This window comes from Bombina bombina, chromosome 6 (genome assembly GCF_027579735.1).
Source record: "Bombina bombina isolate aBomBom1 chromosome 6, aBomBom1.pri, whole genome shotgun sequence".
In the NCBI taxonomy this organism is placed as follows: domain Eukaryota; kingdom Metazoa; phylum Chordata; class Amphibia; order Anura; family Bombinatoridae; genus Bombina; species Bombina bombina.
This window is the reverse complement of record NC_069504.1, coordinates 522,825,657-522,846,046: the sequence shown is the minus strand read 5'-3', so window position 1 is coordinate 522,846,046 and position 20,390 is coordinate 522,825,657. Positions and strand designations below refer to the sequence as shown.

The 20,390-nt window shown below is 39.7% G+C and overlaps 1 protein-coding gene across 2 annotated transcripts in view; it reads right to left on the bottom strand.

Annotated features, from left to right (window-relative positions):
• FSD2 (fibronectin type III and SPRY domain containing 2) overlaps positions 1–20,390 on the bottom strand; it is a 195,138-nt gene that overhangs the window by 60,778 nt on the left and 113,970 nt on the right. For both annotated transcript variants that reach the window (XM_053717427.1, XM_053717428.1), the window contains exon 9: positions 705–858. In XM_053717427.1, coding sequence (XP_053573402.1) covers positions 705–858 — 154 coding nt within the window. The remainder of the gene's footprint in view (positions 1–704; positions 859–20,390) is intronic.

The following is a 20,390-nucleotide window of genomic DNA, read 5'->3' as shown; positions in this document are numbered from 1 at the left end:
CCCTTAACTGTTATCCAGGGACACTAATGTAAAAATGACACACTTTAAAGGGTTAATACTTAATTTTAGTATTATGTTTAAAGCTCCCATATGCCACCACTGAAATTGGATTAAAATATTTTTATACTTCATACAATTACATGTATAACTTATAATTATCTTTAACCATAGTTTTATTTATTCAGTGATGGCTAACTTCCTAACACATAGGGCCCCAGATCAATATTTGATAAGCCTAAAGGACTGCATATACATTTAATGGCTTTGAAAAGCACAAATAATTATATATTCCCTAGCATTGTTCATATTTTTAGCTCTGCTTTTTCCTGGGGCCACAAAAACTAGGGCAGAGGGCTGCCATGACACTGCAAGTGTTGCTACGTTACAGAGGATGGTTCATGCTCTGCAACTCTAAAACTGGGGACGGACTATCACTGCAATATTTTCTGCATATTAGTCTCTAAAAATGATCATAGTAGTAGTAGCATAAGGTTTTTATTGTACCATTAATTCAGTGAAACATTCAATAATATAAAATAAAAGCCTATATTAGACATTATTGCAAAGCAATAGAAACCATTGTCAACCGCACATCATAAATAATACATTCTGAACTAGAAAAGTGTTTTAAAACTCAATTAAACTCGTACATGAAAATCTATGCTGCAAGAACCTTTCATGCATGAGAGATGTAAAATACTTACTCTGTAATAAAATCTTTATTTGCATCATTAGTCACTTTGTGTAATTCAACCGTGTAAGAGTCAACTGGGTTAATATTTCCAGATTCCCAGCATATCAAAGCAGCATTTTCACAACTTCTACAGTCTTTGCTTTTAATTATTGGTGGGGAAGGAGCTACAACACACAGAGAAAAGAAATTGTATGTTATAACTAGTCTTAAAATTATTTTAGCATAAACTATTTAAATCTATGTCCGCAAGCCATTTAAAACTTCAAATCACCACCCATTAAAATTGTAACTGAATCAATGTCACAAGAAATATCTCTATGGCGACATGACAAAAAAATTAAATATTGTTAGTGTTTTGTTAATATAGGCAAGTGCTAATATATATAAGCCTTGGCCTGCTTATTTTCAGACACTTTGAAGCAGCAATTTTCAAACATAAACAAAATCTTGCACCACAGCATTTACTATACAGTACAATATAATCCAAACTAAAGTTGGATGGCTGGTCAACGCGAACAACTAGGCCTCTGTATTCGCAGGTTTCGGATGCCTCCTAATGTGAAAGAAGGTGGCCACTGACGGCGTTCGGTCCTCTTCAGAGCTGGATTTCTTCTTGTGAAAGTGCAAAACACACTAAGATCAGTGTAAATCTAGTGTGTTGCACTTTCAAAAGAAGAAATCTGACTCTGAAGAGTCAAACGTTGTGAGCATTCAAATGCACAAGCCTACCAACTTTCAAACTTCAAAACCAATAAAATAGCAGACTTACATGCCTAGACCCTTTAGACTGCTGTTCAACATCAGCATACATTTCTGTCTCTATCTCCTAGCCTCAGCACAATATTTAACAAGTGCTAATTGGCAATTATCAGCTGCAGGTGAAGTCTAGATTGTGGGGAAAACCTGGACTGGATTCTTCACCTGCAATTCTGCCACATCCAAAGTATGAGGTATCAAAAATTAGTAAATTTGTCACTTGATAGTCAAACTTAGCAATTGATGTATTAGTGGAATTTATAACACAGGGGAAAAGTTGAATATACATATCACTAGAGGTAAACCCAGTATTTATTGTTTTCATTCATGTCCTTATGAGTAACGACATTCATTAAGAAAATCCATCTAGTTTATTTTTGTAGGAGGGGCGATTTAGCATGACCTTTTCTGATTCTGGTTTTAACTCTTTATTAATTCTCACGCCTTTCTCGATATTCTTTTTTGCATTACATATATTACTGAGATGTTCAGTGATGTGGGTACCAAGTGCCTCTAGTGGTTATTCCCACATATTAAATATCACAATCACAGAACATACAATAGACACATTCATTGCTTTACAACTGATATAATCTTGAATCTGCCAAGTTTTTCCAAACTGGTCCCTTATATGTTGCTTTTTTATTATATGGTAAAAGAGGAATTAATTAGGAGCGCCAAGGGGTTAAGGTTACTTATCAAGAGGAGTGGGGATAAATAAATTCAAGTACAGAAGTTAAAATAAAGGAGTAAAACAAAGGTTTAATTGCGTCCTGAATACCCACATAGGGCTAAAATTATGAACACATAAAATGTGAACACATAGAAAATGTATAAAGAGGTAGAATCTACAGAGTATATATATACAAAAATGTATGCTCTTTACTATACAGTGCTAAATAAAGTGCAGAATTAATTACACAATCAATAGTGACAAATGGTCACATAAAAACATACATCAAGAAAATAAAAAATAGGGTGGCGTGTCCAACCAACGACCAAGATGGCTGCTTTCAACATGGGCTGTGATTTAGTGCAACCTAATCCGCTGTTTATTGCCTAACTACTGTAAAATCTACAGTTACTCTGAGTGATATTGTACACTTGAACATCTGAGGAACAGATTTATATATTTTTGTTCCACGGCAGTTCAGCCCAGCAGACCATACTAGAGGAGGTGCACAGCGGAGGCCTTACAGCGCCCTGGACCTTCATCTACCCCTCGCCACTACCTGCTTAAGGTTATAAGTACGCAGATACTAAAATTGTTTTAAACCCTTGCTTTGAGAAAAGCCAGTATTTCGTAAAGGACACATTTTTCTACTCCAGCCAGTTGTGCTGTCGTAAGAATATCGGCTAGATTTCACAATGGCTGGTCAAGTACGCTACAATATTATTGAACTAATAAGTGCTCACTTGTCTTATGTTGAGGAGGAATTGACAAAAGTGTTGCGCACATTTGGGGCTGTGATCACTACCGAAAGAGAGAGTGAGCCTGACCTAATGGAAGCTTACGACCTGGGACATGAAATGGCTTTGCCAAACCAGATATCATTTATAACGGAGCCAGCTACCGCTGAGGAATCTGAGGAAATGTTTCGTAGTCAGGAGTCTTATATCATAACCCGCCATGAGCCGCTATCACAACAGGGGCTTGTCTACCACAAGGCAATCTGGAAAATAGCGCAGAATAAAGGGCATTTACTACCGCTAAATACCTCCCCAGTTGAATATGACTGCCAAGAGTCAAACATCGCCTATAAAGAATACCGACTCACTGCGCACCACGCTGAGCAGAAACTTTGGACCCTGATCCCCCTGACAAATGAAGGGTCACGAAACACGCTGCGAGAAGGCCACTTGTAGCGGGGAACGTAGCTTACTTGAAGCAGAGCCCTGGTTGGGTCATGACACTAAGTTCACTTAATCCAGTGGAGAGGGAGAAATGGAGCTGGGAGTCAGGGGGACTCACCGAGGATGCCTTGACCATGCTCCGGTACCGTATCTCACCAAGCGAGATTGTTTCTAGAGGGTTCTGTTATGCTTCACTAAGCCTCCTCTGGTTCACCGGACTGAACTTTGTCGCCAGGGTAGGATGCCGGTCCCAGATTGATAGAGTTGGTGTGGGGTAACTCTAAGGTGTGGACTGATATATGGTTAATTGACCCCAATGTTTTTCTTTTCTTTATACCCTATTCCTCTCGAACATGACTCCCCTTTGTAAAGGGTACAGTTTACCCCCCATCCTATCTACTATATCTCACTGGTTGAATTTAGGGACAATCCACAACTATTTTTATTTACCGGTAGTAGTTATTATGTATAGTATTACAGATTATTGTGATCATTATTTGGGGCTCAATTTGTTTATTTAGATATAAGAGTCACAGAGGTTATTGTGCTATATTTGTGGGCTTTTTTTTTTTCTATATGCAATAGGGATACTGTTGTGTTTTGATTTGTCTTTTGTGGGATATTTATAATTTTATTAGTTGCTAGTATAGTCTGTCCTCCATTTGCCCAAATCCTAAACATTATGCTAATCATATTGCTAATACATGTATATACCTGTGCTGTAATCATAATGTCTGTAATAACTCTGTAAGGACTGCTATGTTTCACATTGTCAACAGATACTAGGTTAAAGTTATCAGTCATGCCATTAGGATTTGCTATATATAGTTGATTTATGGAGAGTGTATATGGAGCTAGAGACACCCACCCTTTTTTACAGCCTTAGGAATAGTTCAATAGTCAGTGTATACTCCCCCATGTTATTATTTTGCCCTAGTATATTAGTCCTCAGATTCTCTCCACATTGCCCCACTTTAGTGATTTGATCCTACACTAGACAGCCCTTTTGCTCCATATCTACTTTTGATATGAGTACTATTATTTCCATATAAGCCCAAGCATATGTATTGATCTTCATAGGTCCACTTATCATACTGTAGGTGTCATCACAATTCGATGTAGTAAGAGTATGTGTTCCACATTTTCCCCATGTTTATTTTAATGTCTCTTCAGTGTTTTGATTTATAGTGCTTCTATATAAACTTATTTGTGCAAGTATGGTTTAAGGGCCCAAAAGTGACCCTGTATGTTGCTAATTTAAAAAATTGGAGGTTTGCTTTTTGCCTTTATCATTCATACAGTTAACAGTATAATACTAGATTCATCTCTGGAGCTCAGAGTTCTGTCATTTTTAGTTATTGAATTGTATATTATTATTTCTGCTTCATAATATTGTTATTTGTGAAGTTTGTATAAGAATAATTTCTGTATACCACTATAATTTGCCCTTACGGGTTGAGGGCCTTTGTAAGTGGTTGCTATGTAATGTCATATTTTTTGCCTCAATAAAAATATATATATAAAAAAAAGAAAATAAAAAATACATCAAGAAAATAAAAATATATTACAATACCCTGGTATCAGTGGGAAGGGATCCCAAAAATTGATTGGCCCCTCCAGGGGTGAGGTGAAGGAAAAAAAGTCTAAAGATGTATAACGGGAAGTCCAAAAATCAATGTGAAGTATATGGGATAAAAGCTGAATAGTGTCCGTAGAGTAGAAGAATAATAAGTCCTTGATGGTGTCCTAAGTGAAAGTAGTGGTAATAGTACCAGCCTGTAGGTGTGAGCTTCGTGAAGACAGTGAGTCCAAGCTTGCTATACCTGTAGAAATTAAATAAAAAACAACATGCAAAAAACAACTATAAGAAATGAGTCTATAAGAAACTGACTCACCAGGGTAGAATACTAGCCTCCTTATGTGCAGTCTACGCGTTTCAGCCCTTAACAGGGCCTTTCTCGAGACATAAGGAGGTGTGTATATTGAGGCCTTATAAATGTTAAAAGTACCAATCAATGGGTCAGGATTTTCCTGCCAAACAAATCACTGCAAACCTATGCCGTAGCATCAAAAATGTGTGTCACGTATGGACGCCACATGTATTTCCGGTTTCGGTGTGATGACTTCCGGCTTCGCGTCACATCTGGTTTGTGGGCTTCCGGTTTAGTGCTGTGGCGCTATTTCCGGTATTAGGTGGAATCCATATTTAGTGTGGGCATGTTTGCCCTGATTTGAATATGTTAGATGTCGAATTAGAAATGTGTTATAACAATTAAAGAAAACTTGTTTTCTAAAACATGTATGTGTATGTGTCTATTCTATAATTCGAATAGAGCATGAAACTAGTATCGCTGTGAACATGGATGACTATTAATTACCATGACCCAGATATGAATAACTCATTTGATCACATGACTAATGGATCAAATAAAGAATATAGATAAGATTAAAAATAAACAATAAGAGTAAAAATGTAGATACAATAAAAGAGTAAACGGAGGCCTGTATTCTTCCCAATTCTGTTAATGCAAAGAATTATCCATCAATCCTGCTTATAGCAAATATAACAATGCTAACATAAAAATAACGTAACATGATTGCAAACGTCCCATCGCATTGGTTATAATACATATATGACACAATGGGAGCTAATGAACAAATTCTATGTGTAAAACATAAGTGACCGTCACTCAAAAGAGACGTGATGGTTAGTGTATAGTGGTGATGGACCTAGACTTATAGTGAAACAAATTAATAGTTGATTACAATAAACAGCATCAAACTCAGTGATGAGGTACAATATACAACAAAAATATGATCAATAGAGATGTAAATGCATACATCAACATTCACTTAAAGAAAATACAAATAGAAAAAATGACCATGAAAATAAACCTAGGAAATAAAAAGTATGTAAGAGTATGTATAAAGAAAAATAAATGTACATTAACATATTCTGTCAATGGGTGAGGTAGGTAGGGTCTCTAGACTCCAACTAAGAATTAACAGATGCATTGCCAGCTAGTACGAACATACATACAGGTGCATATGAGTCCTCAGGGTGTCTAGAGAATATGATTATTGTTAGAATAAAAAAGAAAAATACAAAATATAGAATAAAATAACGACTATCCCAAAGTATAATAATGAAGCCTAAAACTAACAGACTAGTAGCCCATATTGGTGCATAGTGGTGTCACAGATAAACGGCAATATGATGAAGCATTAAGTTAGAATAGATGGACTACTTCAAAATTGGCATTTAAGCCTTTAGGGTAAACACAATCAAGGTTAAAAACCATTTTGATTCTATCCTGAGCATTTTTTGTTCTAAGTCACCCCCTCTCCAGTCTTTTCCTACCTTACAAATTCCCATGAATTTGAAAGTGTCATCTTTACCCTGATGGTAATCTTTAAAGTGCCTATAAATGGGTAAATCTGTTTTCCCCATTTGATCTGAAGGAGATGTTCCCTAATCCTATACTTCAAATGGCGTGTGGTTTGTCCTACATATTGTAGACCACAGCCACATTCTATCAGATAGATAATGAACTTATCTGTACAGCGGATCATGTCTTTAACATTAAATTGTTCTTGATTAACATGGGACTTGAAAATATCTGTTTTTTTTACCATGTTTATAGGCTTTACAGTAGTGACAGGGAAAGAAGCCTTTAAGTTTATTACCCTTTACATCATGATCAATTTGGGATTTTTTAATTGGTATACTTGGGGCTATATATGAATTGAGGTGTGTTAGTGAGATGTTCGCCTATCACATCATCATCTTTTAGTAGGTGCCAATGTCTTTTGATAATCTTTTCTATGGTGCCCCTTTCTTCATTATATTGGGTAATGAATGGTACTTCCAATTTGCTTTTCATTGTTAGGGATGTCTTGTTATTTTTATTCTTATAGTTCAGCAAAGAATTCCTGTCAATCTCACCAACCTCATTGATAGTCATATCAATTAGTCAGATGGCAACTAGTGTGGTGAATGTAATTGTTGCAATCAACCTCCTAAAAGTATGTTGATGTTTCAATAATCCCATCTTTAACTCGGATGTCAAGATCTACAAAGTTGATACTTTCTTTACTCATTGAATAGGTGAATTTCAAATTGGCTTGGTTCTGGTTCATCACCTCTAGGGTGTGAGTGAGGTCATCAAGACTCCCCTTCCAGATCATTAATATATCGTCGATATATCTCTTGTATAGGACTGGGTCCGCGCTAGCTGGGCAGGAATCACCAAAAAATTGATTCCCATTTCCCCATATACAAGTTAGCATAACTAGGCGCGAACCTTGTCCCCATGGATGTGCCACGTAGTTGTCTATAAAACTTGCCTTCATTATTGAAATAATTATGATTCAAGATATATTCTATGCCATTTAAGATAAAATCTTTCTGTTCTTGTGGCATAGAAAGATCTTTGTCCAAATAATATTCCACTGAGTTCAAGCCCTCTAAATGCGAACATTTCACTAACTCACCTCAATTCATATATCGCAAAGCTTAAAATCTTAAAGCCATCCTAGCCCCAAGTATACCAATTAAAAAATCCCAAATTGACCATGATGTAAAGGGCAATAAACTTAAAGGCTTCTTTCCCTGTCACTACTGTAAAGCCTGTAAACATGGTAAAAAAACAGATATTTTCAAGTCCCATGTTAATCAAGAACAATTTATTGTTAAAGACATGATCCGCTGTACAGATAAGTTCATTATCTATCTATCTGATAGAATGTGGCTGTGGTCTACAATATGTAGGACAAACCACACGCCATTTGAAGGATAGGATTAGGGAACATCTCCTTCAGATCAAATGGGGAAAAACAGATTTACCAATTTATAGGCACTTTAAAGATCACCATCAGGGTAAAGATGACACTTTCAAATTCATGGGAATTTGTAAGGTAGGAAAAGACTGGAGAGGGGGTGACTTAGAACAAAAAATGCTCAGGATAGAATCAAAATGGATTTTTAACCTTGATTGTGTTTACCCTAAAGGCTTAAATGCCAATTTTGAAGTCCCTCTATTCTAACTTGATGCTTCATCATATTGCCTTTTTTCTGTAACACCGCTATGCACCAATATTATTTTATTCTATATTTTGTATTTTTCTTTTTTATTCTAACAATAATCATATTCATATTCTCTAGACACCCTGAGGACTCATATGCACCTGTATGCAACAATTATTCTTTAATTGTTACAACACATTTGTAATTCGACATCTAACATATTCAAATCAGTGCAAACATAGGGGACTTCCGGGCGGCGGCCATGCGTAGTCGCACCACTGCATACTGCTCCAGCATTTCTAAGGTTTCTACTTGATTTTATTACTCAGCTGTCCCATTCTTGCGACATCTAAATAATTATAAGACCTACTACAGATCCTTCATCTATTAAGCCTATTCTTACAGAAATAGCTGCTGGTATCAGTGCCCGGAGCAACACAGCAATACAGGAGGTTGAGGCCTCTATTAAACCCCCCGGCGAGGCACCTTCTGGCCTTGTAGTTAGGCAACACTCAATGCTGAATTCACCTACCATTTTACTGACAAAGGACTACCATGGCGACTGCTTGTTACCTACTAGAGGAACTGAGGGCACTATTCCATGAACATCAACTCGCTTTTACGGAGACTATGCGCACTGCCTTTGACCAACGCAGTTCAGATGCCACGACTGCGACACAGAAGAGGCTGGAGGATGCGGCCCTAAATGAGCGGGGATACAAAGAGAAGATCCCGATCGCTACCATAGTGTCTAGCGATCTGACGAGAGACATTGGCGCTTGTGAAGAGCTAGTACATGAGCTGAAACACGAGGATTTCAAGCGACTTGCGATATCCTTTACACAGGAACCCGGTGAGAGGAACCAGCATATTGCCCCGGAGGCAGCAGGGCAATCACCCGGTATGGGTCCTGCCTCATATCAAAGACGCTTCCCTAAGAGACCGCGAAGTGGTCAGCACCATAATGCATACCATCCCTTACCTAGTAGCGTAACATGGGGAGTACAATTAAGGACTCCTAATACTCTGCAGCTCTCTTTAATACCGAATGTCTGGCTTTTTGCTGGGTAGTAGTGTGTACAATCGCACTGGTGTTGGTTAGTATAAGAGTCCCAGTTCCCTGAACTTTCCACACACTATGGATAACCAAGTGATTATGATATTACAAAACTTTACTGTTTGTTCTTCTTTTTTGGCACTGGACTTAACTTTCCCTACTGTCTATCATGAAGCCTTATGGGACTGATGTTTGTTACCAACGTTATTCCCTTCAAAAGTTGTACCTTACGCTACTTAATTGTGCATACCTAGGTAGAGATTATTATAGTTATCTCTGTTTCACTTATTGGCATCCCACACTTGTCACTAAGTCTTCCTGTTCATATCTTCTTTTTGCAAATATAACTGCTACTATTGCTAACAATAGATACAGGTTCATTACTGTCCTTTAGCTATGTCATTCTACAATGAGGCCTTGACTATGGAGTGTGGTGGTCCTGCTGTCTGCGGCCGGGATGCTGGACTATCTCTGCTCTATTATAATGCCTCATAACTAATTATAAGGACATGGCTGAGAATTAGCGTATATTGCACCTTTGTTCCATATCAAATCGTTCCCATAACGCCCATTAAGTATTAGATAGACTTATAGATGTTTGTATTATTACTCTTGACCTTAATGAGTTAAAAAAAACAAAAACATGAAGCACGTTATATTTTGAATTCAATCCATCTAGGTACTCCTTCCAATATGCTCATCAAGGGTATCCCTCTTAAGCTCAATTAAGCATATTATTTCTATCGCAAAAATCACTGGCATGCACCCCTCAATAATTACCACAGACTGAATTATTATAAGTATTACTCATACTTATGACTTTCATTGGGCTCAGCGTCACTTGTATGCTCAATATTATAGAACCTACATGAACCGTGTTTATGCTTACATTATGGACCGAAGCTTGACATATTGTTATGTTCACTAGGTATGTACAGTCTTATTAATATTATTCACAGTTGTTTTGTCTCTAGCAGATTATTTTAGACTGTTTACTAAAAAATGAGGTTTGTCAGTTGAGATCCAAAAGTAGTCTCCATTATTGGGAATAACCTCCTACTCTTGGGATATACAGTGACGAGGCCCATGAGTGACCTCTTATGTCATCACGGAGGTTAACTGAGTATTAGGCATCTGAATTATTGACTATAACCTTGGACCTTTGTTTTAGAAATATATATTGTATACTTGAAACTCTTTACCATGAGATTTATGTATTCTAGCAATACTGTGTTTTACTGTCCTATGTTTTATGTATGCCTTTTTTCAAACCTCAAAGAAAAAAAAAAATCAGGGCAAACATGCCCACACTAAATATGGATACCTAATACCGGAAATAGCGCCACGGCACTAAACCGGAAGCCCACAAACCGGATGTGACGCGAAACCGGAAGTCATCACACCTGAACCGGAAATACATGTGGCGTCCATACGTGACACACACTTTTGATGCTACGGCATAGGTTTGCAGTGATTTGTTTGGCGGGAAAATCCTGACCCATTGATTGGTACTTTTAACATTTATAAGGCCTCAATATATACACCTCCTTATGTCTTGAGAAAGGCCCTGTTAAGGGCTGAAATGCGTAGACTGCACATAAGGAGGCTTGTATTCTACCCTGGTGAGTCAGTTTCTTATAGACTCATTTGTTAAAGCTGATTTTTGCATGTTGTTTTTTTATTTAATTTCTACAGGTATAGCAGGCTTGGACTCACTGTCTTCACGAAGCTCACACCTACAGGCTGGTACTATTACCATTACTATCACTTAGGACACCATCAAGGACTTATTATTCTTCTACTCTACGGACACTATTCAGCTTTTATCCCATATACTTCACATTGATTTTTGGACTTCCCGATATAGACTTTTTTTCCTTCACCTCACCCCTGGAGGGGCCAATCAATTTTTGGGATCCCTTCCCACTGATACCCGGGTATTATCATATATTTTTTATTTTCTTGATGTATTTTTTATTTTCTTGATGTATGTTTTTATGTTTTTCTCTGACCATTTGTTACTATTGATTGTGTAATTAATTCTGCACCTTATTTAGCACTGTATAGTTAAGAGCATACATTTTTGTATATATACTCTGTAGATTCTACCTCTCTATACATTTTTTATCTGTTCACATTTTATGTGTTCATAATTTTAGCCCTATGTGGGTATTCAGGACCCAATTAAACATTTGTTTTACTCCTTTATTTTAACTTCTGTACTTGGATTTATTTATCCCCACTCCCCTTGATAAGTAACCTTAAGCCCTTGGTGCTCCTAATTAATTAATCTTTTCCTCTGTTACCTTGGGCCTTTTGTTAGGTAGGCCCATTTTAGTGAGCGTGGTTACTATATTCCAGGCGCAGTCAGCTCCATTCTTCATTCTTTTTTATTATATGGGAACAAACCTTCTTGCAATAGCATCATGGAATAGATCCATGAAATAAAGGTGTTTTCTTGGCATTATGGTTAAAATTATTTTTAAACAGATAGTCATTCAGATTTCTTGCCCTCCTATAAATAAAACACGGTTGGGATGAAATATGTGTTTTGAGTAAATTGTCAGATAAAAGCATATACCAATATTTCTTAAATATGGACTTAATTTGTTTACTCTTCTTATCTTGATACATTGTTACTTAGAGGGCTCAGGTGTTTCTTTTTTACACCTAGATTGATACTCTGTTTTGTATATGTAATATAGTGCTGGTACAAACCAATAATATACATATCAACACAGCCATGTAATTAAATCATTTGTAAATAAACATATTTAATTATATACAATCCCCTGAGCTATGTCACTATATATATATATATATATATATACAAAACACGGAAGGGAACTGCACTCTCATACCGGACCGGGTACACATCCCATGACCCTGCAACATGCTCAGCCCTGGGTGCCACTGGCACTCACAGGAAGCTGTGCTGTCCCCAGAGCCACAAGCAGTTAACCCCAGACAGGTCTGGGTGCAAGAACCATAGGGAAAATTACAAAACAAATTAATACAACACACAGAGAAAACCCAGCACTCACTTACAAGCTCTCAGCTAAGATTTAAAAGCAAAAATGGAAAGGTTAGTCACCGCATCTGGCCAAATGGGACAAGCTCAGGTACCACGTCAAGGTCCTCTCCAATACCTGAGACCCTAAAACAGCCACACAATGCAAGCTTTCAAATCCAAACAAACTGAAAACAAGGGAAGGGTGCACAGGAATATGTAACCACCCTAGACATATACAAAACACGGAAGGGAACTGCACTCTCATACCGGACCGGGTACACATCCCATGACCCTGCAACATGCTCAGCCCTGGGTGCCACTGGCACTCACAGGAAGCTGTGCTGTCCCCAGAGCCACAAGCAGTTAACCCCAGACAGGTCTGGGTGCAAGAACCATAGGGAAAATTACAAAACAAATTAATATAACACACAGAGAAAACCCAGCACTCACTTACAAGCTCTCAGCTAAGATTTAAAAGCAAAAATGGAAAGGTTAGTCACCGCATCTGGCCAAATGGGACAAGCTCAGGTACCACGTCAAGGTCCTCTCCAATACCTGAGACCCTAAAACAGCCACACAATGCAAGCTTTCAAATCCAAACAAACTGAAAACAAGGGAAGGGTGCACAGGAATATGTAACCACCCTAGACATATACAAAACACGGAAGGGAACTGCACTCTCATACCGGACCGGGTACACATCCCATGACCCTGCAACATGCTCAGCCCTGGGTGCCACTGGCACTCACAGGAAGCTGTGCTGTCCCCAGAGCCACAAGCAGTTAACCCCAGACACGTCTGGGTGCAAGAACCATAGGGAAAATTACAAAACAAATTAATACAACACACAGAGAAAACCCAGCACTCACTTACAAGCTCTCAGCTAAGATTTAAAAGCAAAAATGGAAAGGTTAGTCACCGCATCTGGCCAAATGGGACAAGCTCAGGTACCACGTCAAGGTCCTCTCCAATACCTGAGACCCTAAAACAGCCACACAATGCAAGCTTTCAAATCCAAACAAACTGAAAACAAGGGAAGGGTGCACAGGAATATGTAACCACCCTAGACATATACAAAACACGGAAGGGAACTGCACTCTCATACCGGACCGGGTACACATCCCATGACCCTGCAACATGCTCAGCCCTGGGTGCCACTGGCACTCACAGGAAGCTGTGCTGTCCCCAGAGCCACAAGCAGTTAACCCCAGACAGGTCTGGGTGCAAGAACCATAGGGAAAATTACAAAACAAATTAATACAACACACAGAGAAAACCCAGCACTCACTTACAAGCTCTCAGCTAAGATTTAAAAGCAAAAATGGAAAGGTTAGTCACCGCATCTGGCCAAATGGGACAAGCTCAGGTACCACGTCAAGGTCCTCTCCAATACCTGAGACCCTAAAACAGCCACACAATGCAAGCTTTCAAATCCAAACAAACTGAAAACAAGGGAAGGGTGCACAGGAATATGTAACCACCCTAGACATATACAAAACACGGAAGGGAACTGCACTCTCATACCGGACCGGGTACACATCCCATGACCCTGCAACATGCTCAGCCCTGGGTGCCACTGGCACTCACAGGAAGCTGTGCTGTCCCCAGAGCCACAAGCAGTTAACCCCAGACAGGTCTGGGTGCAAGAACCATAGGGAAAATTACAAAACAAATTAATACAACACACAGAGAAAACCCAGCACTCACTTACAAGCTCTCAGCTAAGATTTAAAAGCAAAAATGGAAAGGTTAGTCACCGCATCTGGCCAAATGGGACAAGCTCAGGTACCACGTCAAGGTCCTCTCCAATACCTGAGACCCTAAAACAGCCACACAATGCAAGCTTTCAAATCCAAACAAACTGAAAACAAGGGAAGGGTGCACAGGAATATGTAACCACCCTAGACATATACAAAACACGGAAGGGAACTGCACTCTCATACCGGACCGGGTACACATCCCATGACCCTGCAACATGCTCAGCCCTGGGTGCCACTGGCACTCACAGGAAGCTGTGCTGTCCCCAGAGCCACAAGCAGTTAACCCCAGACAGGTCTGGGTGCAAGAACCATAGGGAAAATTACAAAACAAATTAATACAACACACAGAGAAAACCCAGCACTCACTTACAAGCTCTCAGCTAAGATTTAAAAGCAAAAATGGAAAGGTTAGTCACCGCATCTGGCCAAATGGGACAAGCTCAGGTACCACGTCAAGGTCCTCTAATTTGTTTTGTAATTTTCCCTATGGTTCTTGCACCCAGACCTGTCTGGGGTTAACTGCTTGTGGCTCTGGGGACAGCACAGCTTCCTGTGAGTGCCAGTGGCACCCAGGGCTGAGCATGTTGCAGGGTCATGGGATGTGTACCCGGTCCGGTATGAGAGTGCAGTTCCCTTCCGTGTTTTGTATATGTCTAGGGTGGTTACATATTCCTGTGCACCCTTCCCTTGTTTTCAGTTTGTTTGGATTTGAAAGCTTGCATTGTGTGGCTGTTTTAGGGTCTCAGGTATTGGAGAGGACCTTGACGTGGTACCTGAGCTTGTCCCATTTGGCCAGATGCGGTGACTAACCTTTCCATTTTTGCTTTTAAATCTTAGCTGAGAGCTTGTAAGTGAGTGCTGGGTTTTCTCTGTGTGTTGTATTAATTTGTTTTGTAATTTTCCCTATGGTTCTTGCACCCAGACCTGTCTGGGGTTAACTGCTTGTGGCTCTGGGGACAGCACAGCTTCCTGTGAGTGCCAGTGGCACCCAGGGCTGAGCATGTTGCAGGGTCATGGGATGTGTACCCGGTCCGGTATGAGAGTGCAGTTCCCTTCCGTGTTTTGTATATGTCTAGGGTGGTTACATATTCCTGTGCACCCTTCCCTTGTTTTCAGTTTGTTTGGATTTGAAAGCTTGCATTGTGTGGCTGTTTTAGGGTCTCAGGTATTGGAGAGGACCTTGACGTGGTACCTGAGCTTGTCCCATTTGGCCAGATGCGGTGACTAACCTTTCCATTTTTGCTTTTAAATCTTAGCTGAGAGCTTGTAAGTGAGTGCTGGGTTTTCTCTGTGTGTTGTATTAATTTGTTTTGTAATTTTCCCTATGGTTCTTGCACCCAGACCTGTCTGGGGTTAACTGCTTGTGGCTCTGGGGACAGCACAGCTTCCTGTGAGTGCCAGTGGCACCCAGGGCTGAGCATGTTGCAGGGTCATGGGATGTGTACCCGGTCCGGTATGAGAGTGCAGTTCCCTTCCGTGTTTTGTATATGTCTAGGGTGGTTACATATTCCTGTGCACCCTTCCCTTGTTTTCAGTTTGTTTGGATTTGAAAGCTTGCATTGTGTGGCTGTTTTAGGGTCTCAGGTATTGGAGAGGACCTTGACGTGGTACCTGAGCTTGTCCCATTTGGCCAGATGCGGTGACTAACCTTTCCATTTTTGCTTTTAAATCTTAGCTGAGAGCTTGTAAGTGAGTGCTGGGTTTTCTCTGTGTGTTGTATTAATTTGTTTTGTAATTTTCCCTATGGTTCTTGCACCCAGACCTGTCTGGGGTTAACTGCTTGTGGCTCTGGGGACAGCACAGCTTCCTGTGAGTGCCAGTGGCACCCAGGGCTGAGCATGTTGCAGGGTCATGGGATGTGTACCCGGTCCGGTATGAGAGTGCAGTTCCCTTCCGTGTTTTGTATATGTCTAGGGTGGTTACATATTCCTGTGCACCCTTCCCTTGTTTTCAGTTTGTTTGGATTTGAAAGCTTGCATTGTGTGGCTGTTTTAGGGTCTCAGGTATTGGAGAGGACCTTGACGTGGTACCTGAGCTTGTCCCATTTGGCCAGATGCGGTGACTAACCTTTCCATTTTTGCTTTTAAATCTTAGCTGAGAGCTTGTAAGTGAGTGCTGGGTTTTCTCTGTGTGTTGTATTAATTTGTTTTGTAATTTTCCCTATGGTTCTTGCACCCAGACCTGTCTGGGGTTAACTGCTTGTGGCTCTGGGGACAGCACAGCTTCCTGTGAGTGCCAGTGGCACCCAGGGCTGAGCATGTTGCAGGGTCATGGGATGTGTACCCGGTCCGGTATGAGAGTGCAGTTCCCTTCCGTGTTTTGTATATGTCTAGGGTGGTTACATATTCCTGTGCACCCTTCCCTTGTTTTCAGTTTGTTTGGATTTGAAAGCTTGCATTGTGTGGCTGTTTTAGGGTCTCAGGTATTGGAGAGGACCTTGACGTGGTACCTGAGCTTGTCCCATTTGGCCAGATGCGGTGACTAACCTTTCCATTTTTGCTTTTAAATCTTAGCTGAGAGCTTGTAAGTGAGTGCTGGGTTTTCTCTGTGTGTTGTATTAATTTGTTTTGTAATTTTCCCTATGGTTCTTGCACCCAGACCTGTCTGGGGTTAACTGCTTGTGGCTCTGGGGACAGCACAGCTTCCTGTGAGTGCCAGTGGCACCCAGGGCTGAGCATGTTGCAGGGTCATGGGATGTGTACCCGGTCCGGTATGAGAGTGCAGTTCCCTTCCGTGTTTTGTATATGTCTAGGGTGGTTACATATTCCTGTGCACCCTTCCCTTGTTTTCAGTTTGTTTGGATTTGAAAGCTTGCATTGTGTGGCTGTTTTAGGGTCTCAGGTATTGGAGAGGACCTTGACGTGGTACCTGAGCTTGTCCCATTAGGCCAGATGCGGTGACTAACCTTTCCATTTTTGCTTTTAAATCTTAGCTGAGAGCTTGTAAGTGAGTGCTGGGTTTTCTCTGTGTGTTGTATTAATTTGTTTTGTAATTTTCCCTATGGTTCTTGCACCCAGACCTGTCTGGGGTTAACTGCTTGTGGCTCTGGGGACAGCACAGCTTCCTGTGAGTGCCAGTGGCACCCAGGGCTGAGCATGTTGCAGGGTCATGGGATGTGTACCCGGTCCGGTATGAGAGTGCAGTTCCCTTCCGTGTTTTGTATATGTCTAGGGTGGTTACATATTCCTGTGCACCCTTCCCTTGTTTTCAGTTTGTTTGGATTTGAAAGCTTGCATTGTGTGGCTGTTTTAGGGTCTCAGGTATTGGAGAGGACCTTGACGTGGTACCTGAGCTTGTCCCATTTGGCCAGATGCGGTGACTAACCTTTCCATTTTTGCTTTTAAATCTTAGCTGAGAGCTTGTAAGTGAGTGCTGGGTTTTCTCTGTGTGTTGTATTAATTTGTTTTGTAATTTTCCCTATGGTTCTTGCACCCAGACCTGTCTGGGGTTAACTGCTTGTGGCTCTGGGGACAGCACAGCTTCCTGTGAGTGCCAGTGGCACCCAGGGCTGAGCATGCTGCAGGGTCATGGGATGTGTACCCGGTCCGGTATGAGAGTGCAGTTCCCTTCCGTGTTTTGTATATGTCTAGGGTGGTTACATATTCCTGTGCACCCTTCCCTTGTTTTCAGTTTGTTTGGATTTGAAAGCTTGCATTGTGTGGCTGTTTTAGGGTCTCAGGTATTGGAGAGGACCTTGACGTGGTACCTGAGCTTGTCCCATTTGGCCAGATGCGGTGACTAACCTTTCCATTTTTGCTTTTAAATCTTAGCTGAGAGCTTGTAAGTGAGTGCTGGGTTTTCTCTGTGTGTTGTATTAATTTGTTTTGTAATTTTCCCTATGGTTCTTGCACCCAGACCTGTCTGGGGTTAACTGCTTGTGGCTCTGGGGACAGCACAGCTTCCTGTGAGTGCCAGTGGCACCCAGGGCTGAGCATGCTGCAGGGTCATGGGATGTGTACCCGGTCCGGTATGAGAGTGCAGTTCCCTTCCGTGTTTTGTATATGTCTAGGGTGGTTACATATTCCTGTGCACCCTTCCCTTGTTTTCAGTTTGTTTGGATTTGAAAGCTTGCATTGTGTGGCTGTTTTAGGGTCTCAGGTATTGGAGAGGACCTTGACGTGGTACCTGAGCTTGTCCCATTTGGCCAGATGCGGTGACTAACCTTTCCATTTTTGCTTTTAAATCTTAGCTGAGAGCTTGTAAGTGAGTGCTGGGTTTTCTCTGTGTGTTATATATATATATATATATATATATATATATATATATATATATATATATATATACATACATCCATACACATACACACACCATGTGAGCAAAATTCTAGTGAGGGGACATTTCCCTTTTTGCCCCTCTCCTTCAATCATCTTTTAATGCATCAGGTACCCAGATACCTGTTTACATATGAATTCCAGATATATTTCTAATTTACTGTTTTCCATGTCCAGCAGTGCTATATACAGCTTTCCATGTCCATCAGTGCTATAAAAAAGATTTTCCATGTCCAGCAGTACTATATAAAGTTTTCCATGTCCAGCAGTGCTATATACAGTTTTCCATGTCCAGCACTGCTATATATAGTTTTTCATGTCCAGCAGTGCTATATACAGCTTTCTATGTCCAGCAGTGCTATATACAGTTTTCCATGTTCAGCAGTGGTATATAATATACTTTTCATGTCCAGCAGAGGTATATACAGTTGTCCATGTTCAGCAGTGCTATATACTGTCCCCACCCTGGGCTAAACATTAATACATAAATGCTAAAAACCCTCCAAATCCCACTTAATATATGTACTTTATATGTGTGTTAATATGTGTCTGTATGTGTACTTGTTTATATGTGTGTGTTTGTGTTTCTATGTGTGTGTGTGTTTTTGTATGTATATATTTATGTGGGTTTGTTTTATATGTGTGTTTGGGTTTATGTGTGTGTTTGTTTACATATGTGTTTGTATGTTTATATGTGTGTGTGTGTATGTGTTTGTGGTTTATACGTGTGTTTGTTTACATATGTGTGTGTGTGTTTGTTTACATGTGTGTATTTATATATGTTTGTGTGTTTATGTGTGTATATGTGTGTGTGTGTGTTTTTGTATTTATATGTGTATGTGGGTTTGTTTTATATGTGTGTTTGGGTTTATGTGTGTTTTTTACATATGTGTTTGTATGTTTATATGTGTGTGTGTGTATGTTTTTGTGGTTTATAAGTGTTTGTTTACATATGTGTGTGTGTGTGTTTGTTTACATATGTGTGTATTTATATATGTTTGTGTGTTTATGTGTGTATATGTGTGTGTGGGTTTGTTTTATATGTGTGTTTGGGTTTATGTGTGTGTTTGTTTACATATGTGTTTGTTTGTATATTTATATGTGTGTGTGTTTGTGGTTTATAAGTGTGTTTGTGTTTATATGTGTGTGTGTTTGTTTACATATGTGTGTATTTATATATGTTTGTGTGTTTGTGTGTATATGTGTGTGTGGGTTTGTTTTATATGTGTGTTTGGGTTTATGTGTGTGTTTGTTTACATATGTGTTTGTTTGTATATTTATATGTGTGTGTGTTTGTGGTTTATAAGTGTGTTTGTGTTTATATGTGTGTGTGTTTGTTTACATATGTGTGTATTTATATATGTTTGTGTGTTTATGTGTGTATATGTGTGTTTGTATTTATATGTGTGCGTTTGTGTTTATATATGTGTTTGCGTGTTTATATGTGTGTGTGTGTGGGGGGGTAGGAAATATTTTAGTTTTTTTCTTCAGAGATTGTTCAGAGATGAGTGCATGCAGTGAAATTATGAGGTAATGATGTGCTTTGAACTACTTATTTTCTCATAATTTAGCAAGTTGACAGAACATGACACTACATGACACTAAATGTAGTGTTTGTGGTGACTTTATGCTATCAGAGTGATGTGACCATGATTGTTATTTTCATGTAAGACAAAATGGAAAACAAAGCAGTTGATTGACACTAATAAATATTCATGGTCACAGACGTAATTGCTCAAACCATAACATGACGATGCACAGAATTTAAATTTGGTAGGAAAATAGAGTAACTGACAAGTACATACACACAAGTACAAGCATGAATTGTTATCGCAATAACAAACCTTGAAAAAAGCAAGCTGTCATTGGGATGGTAAGTACAATATATGTTCTGTTTTATTTAGTTTGTTTTTTGTTTTATCATTTAATTCACATCATGTGATCAAAAACAACAAACCT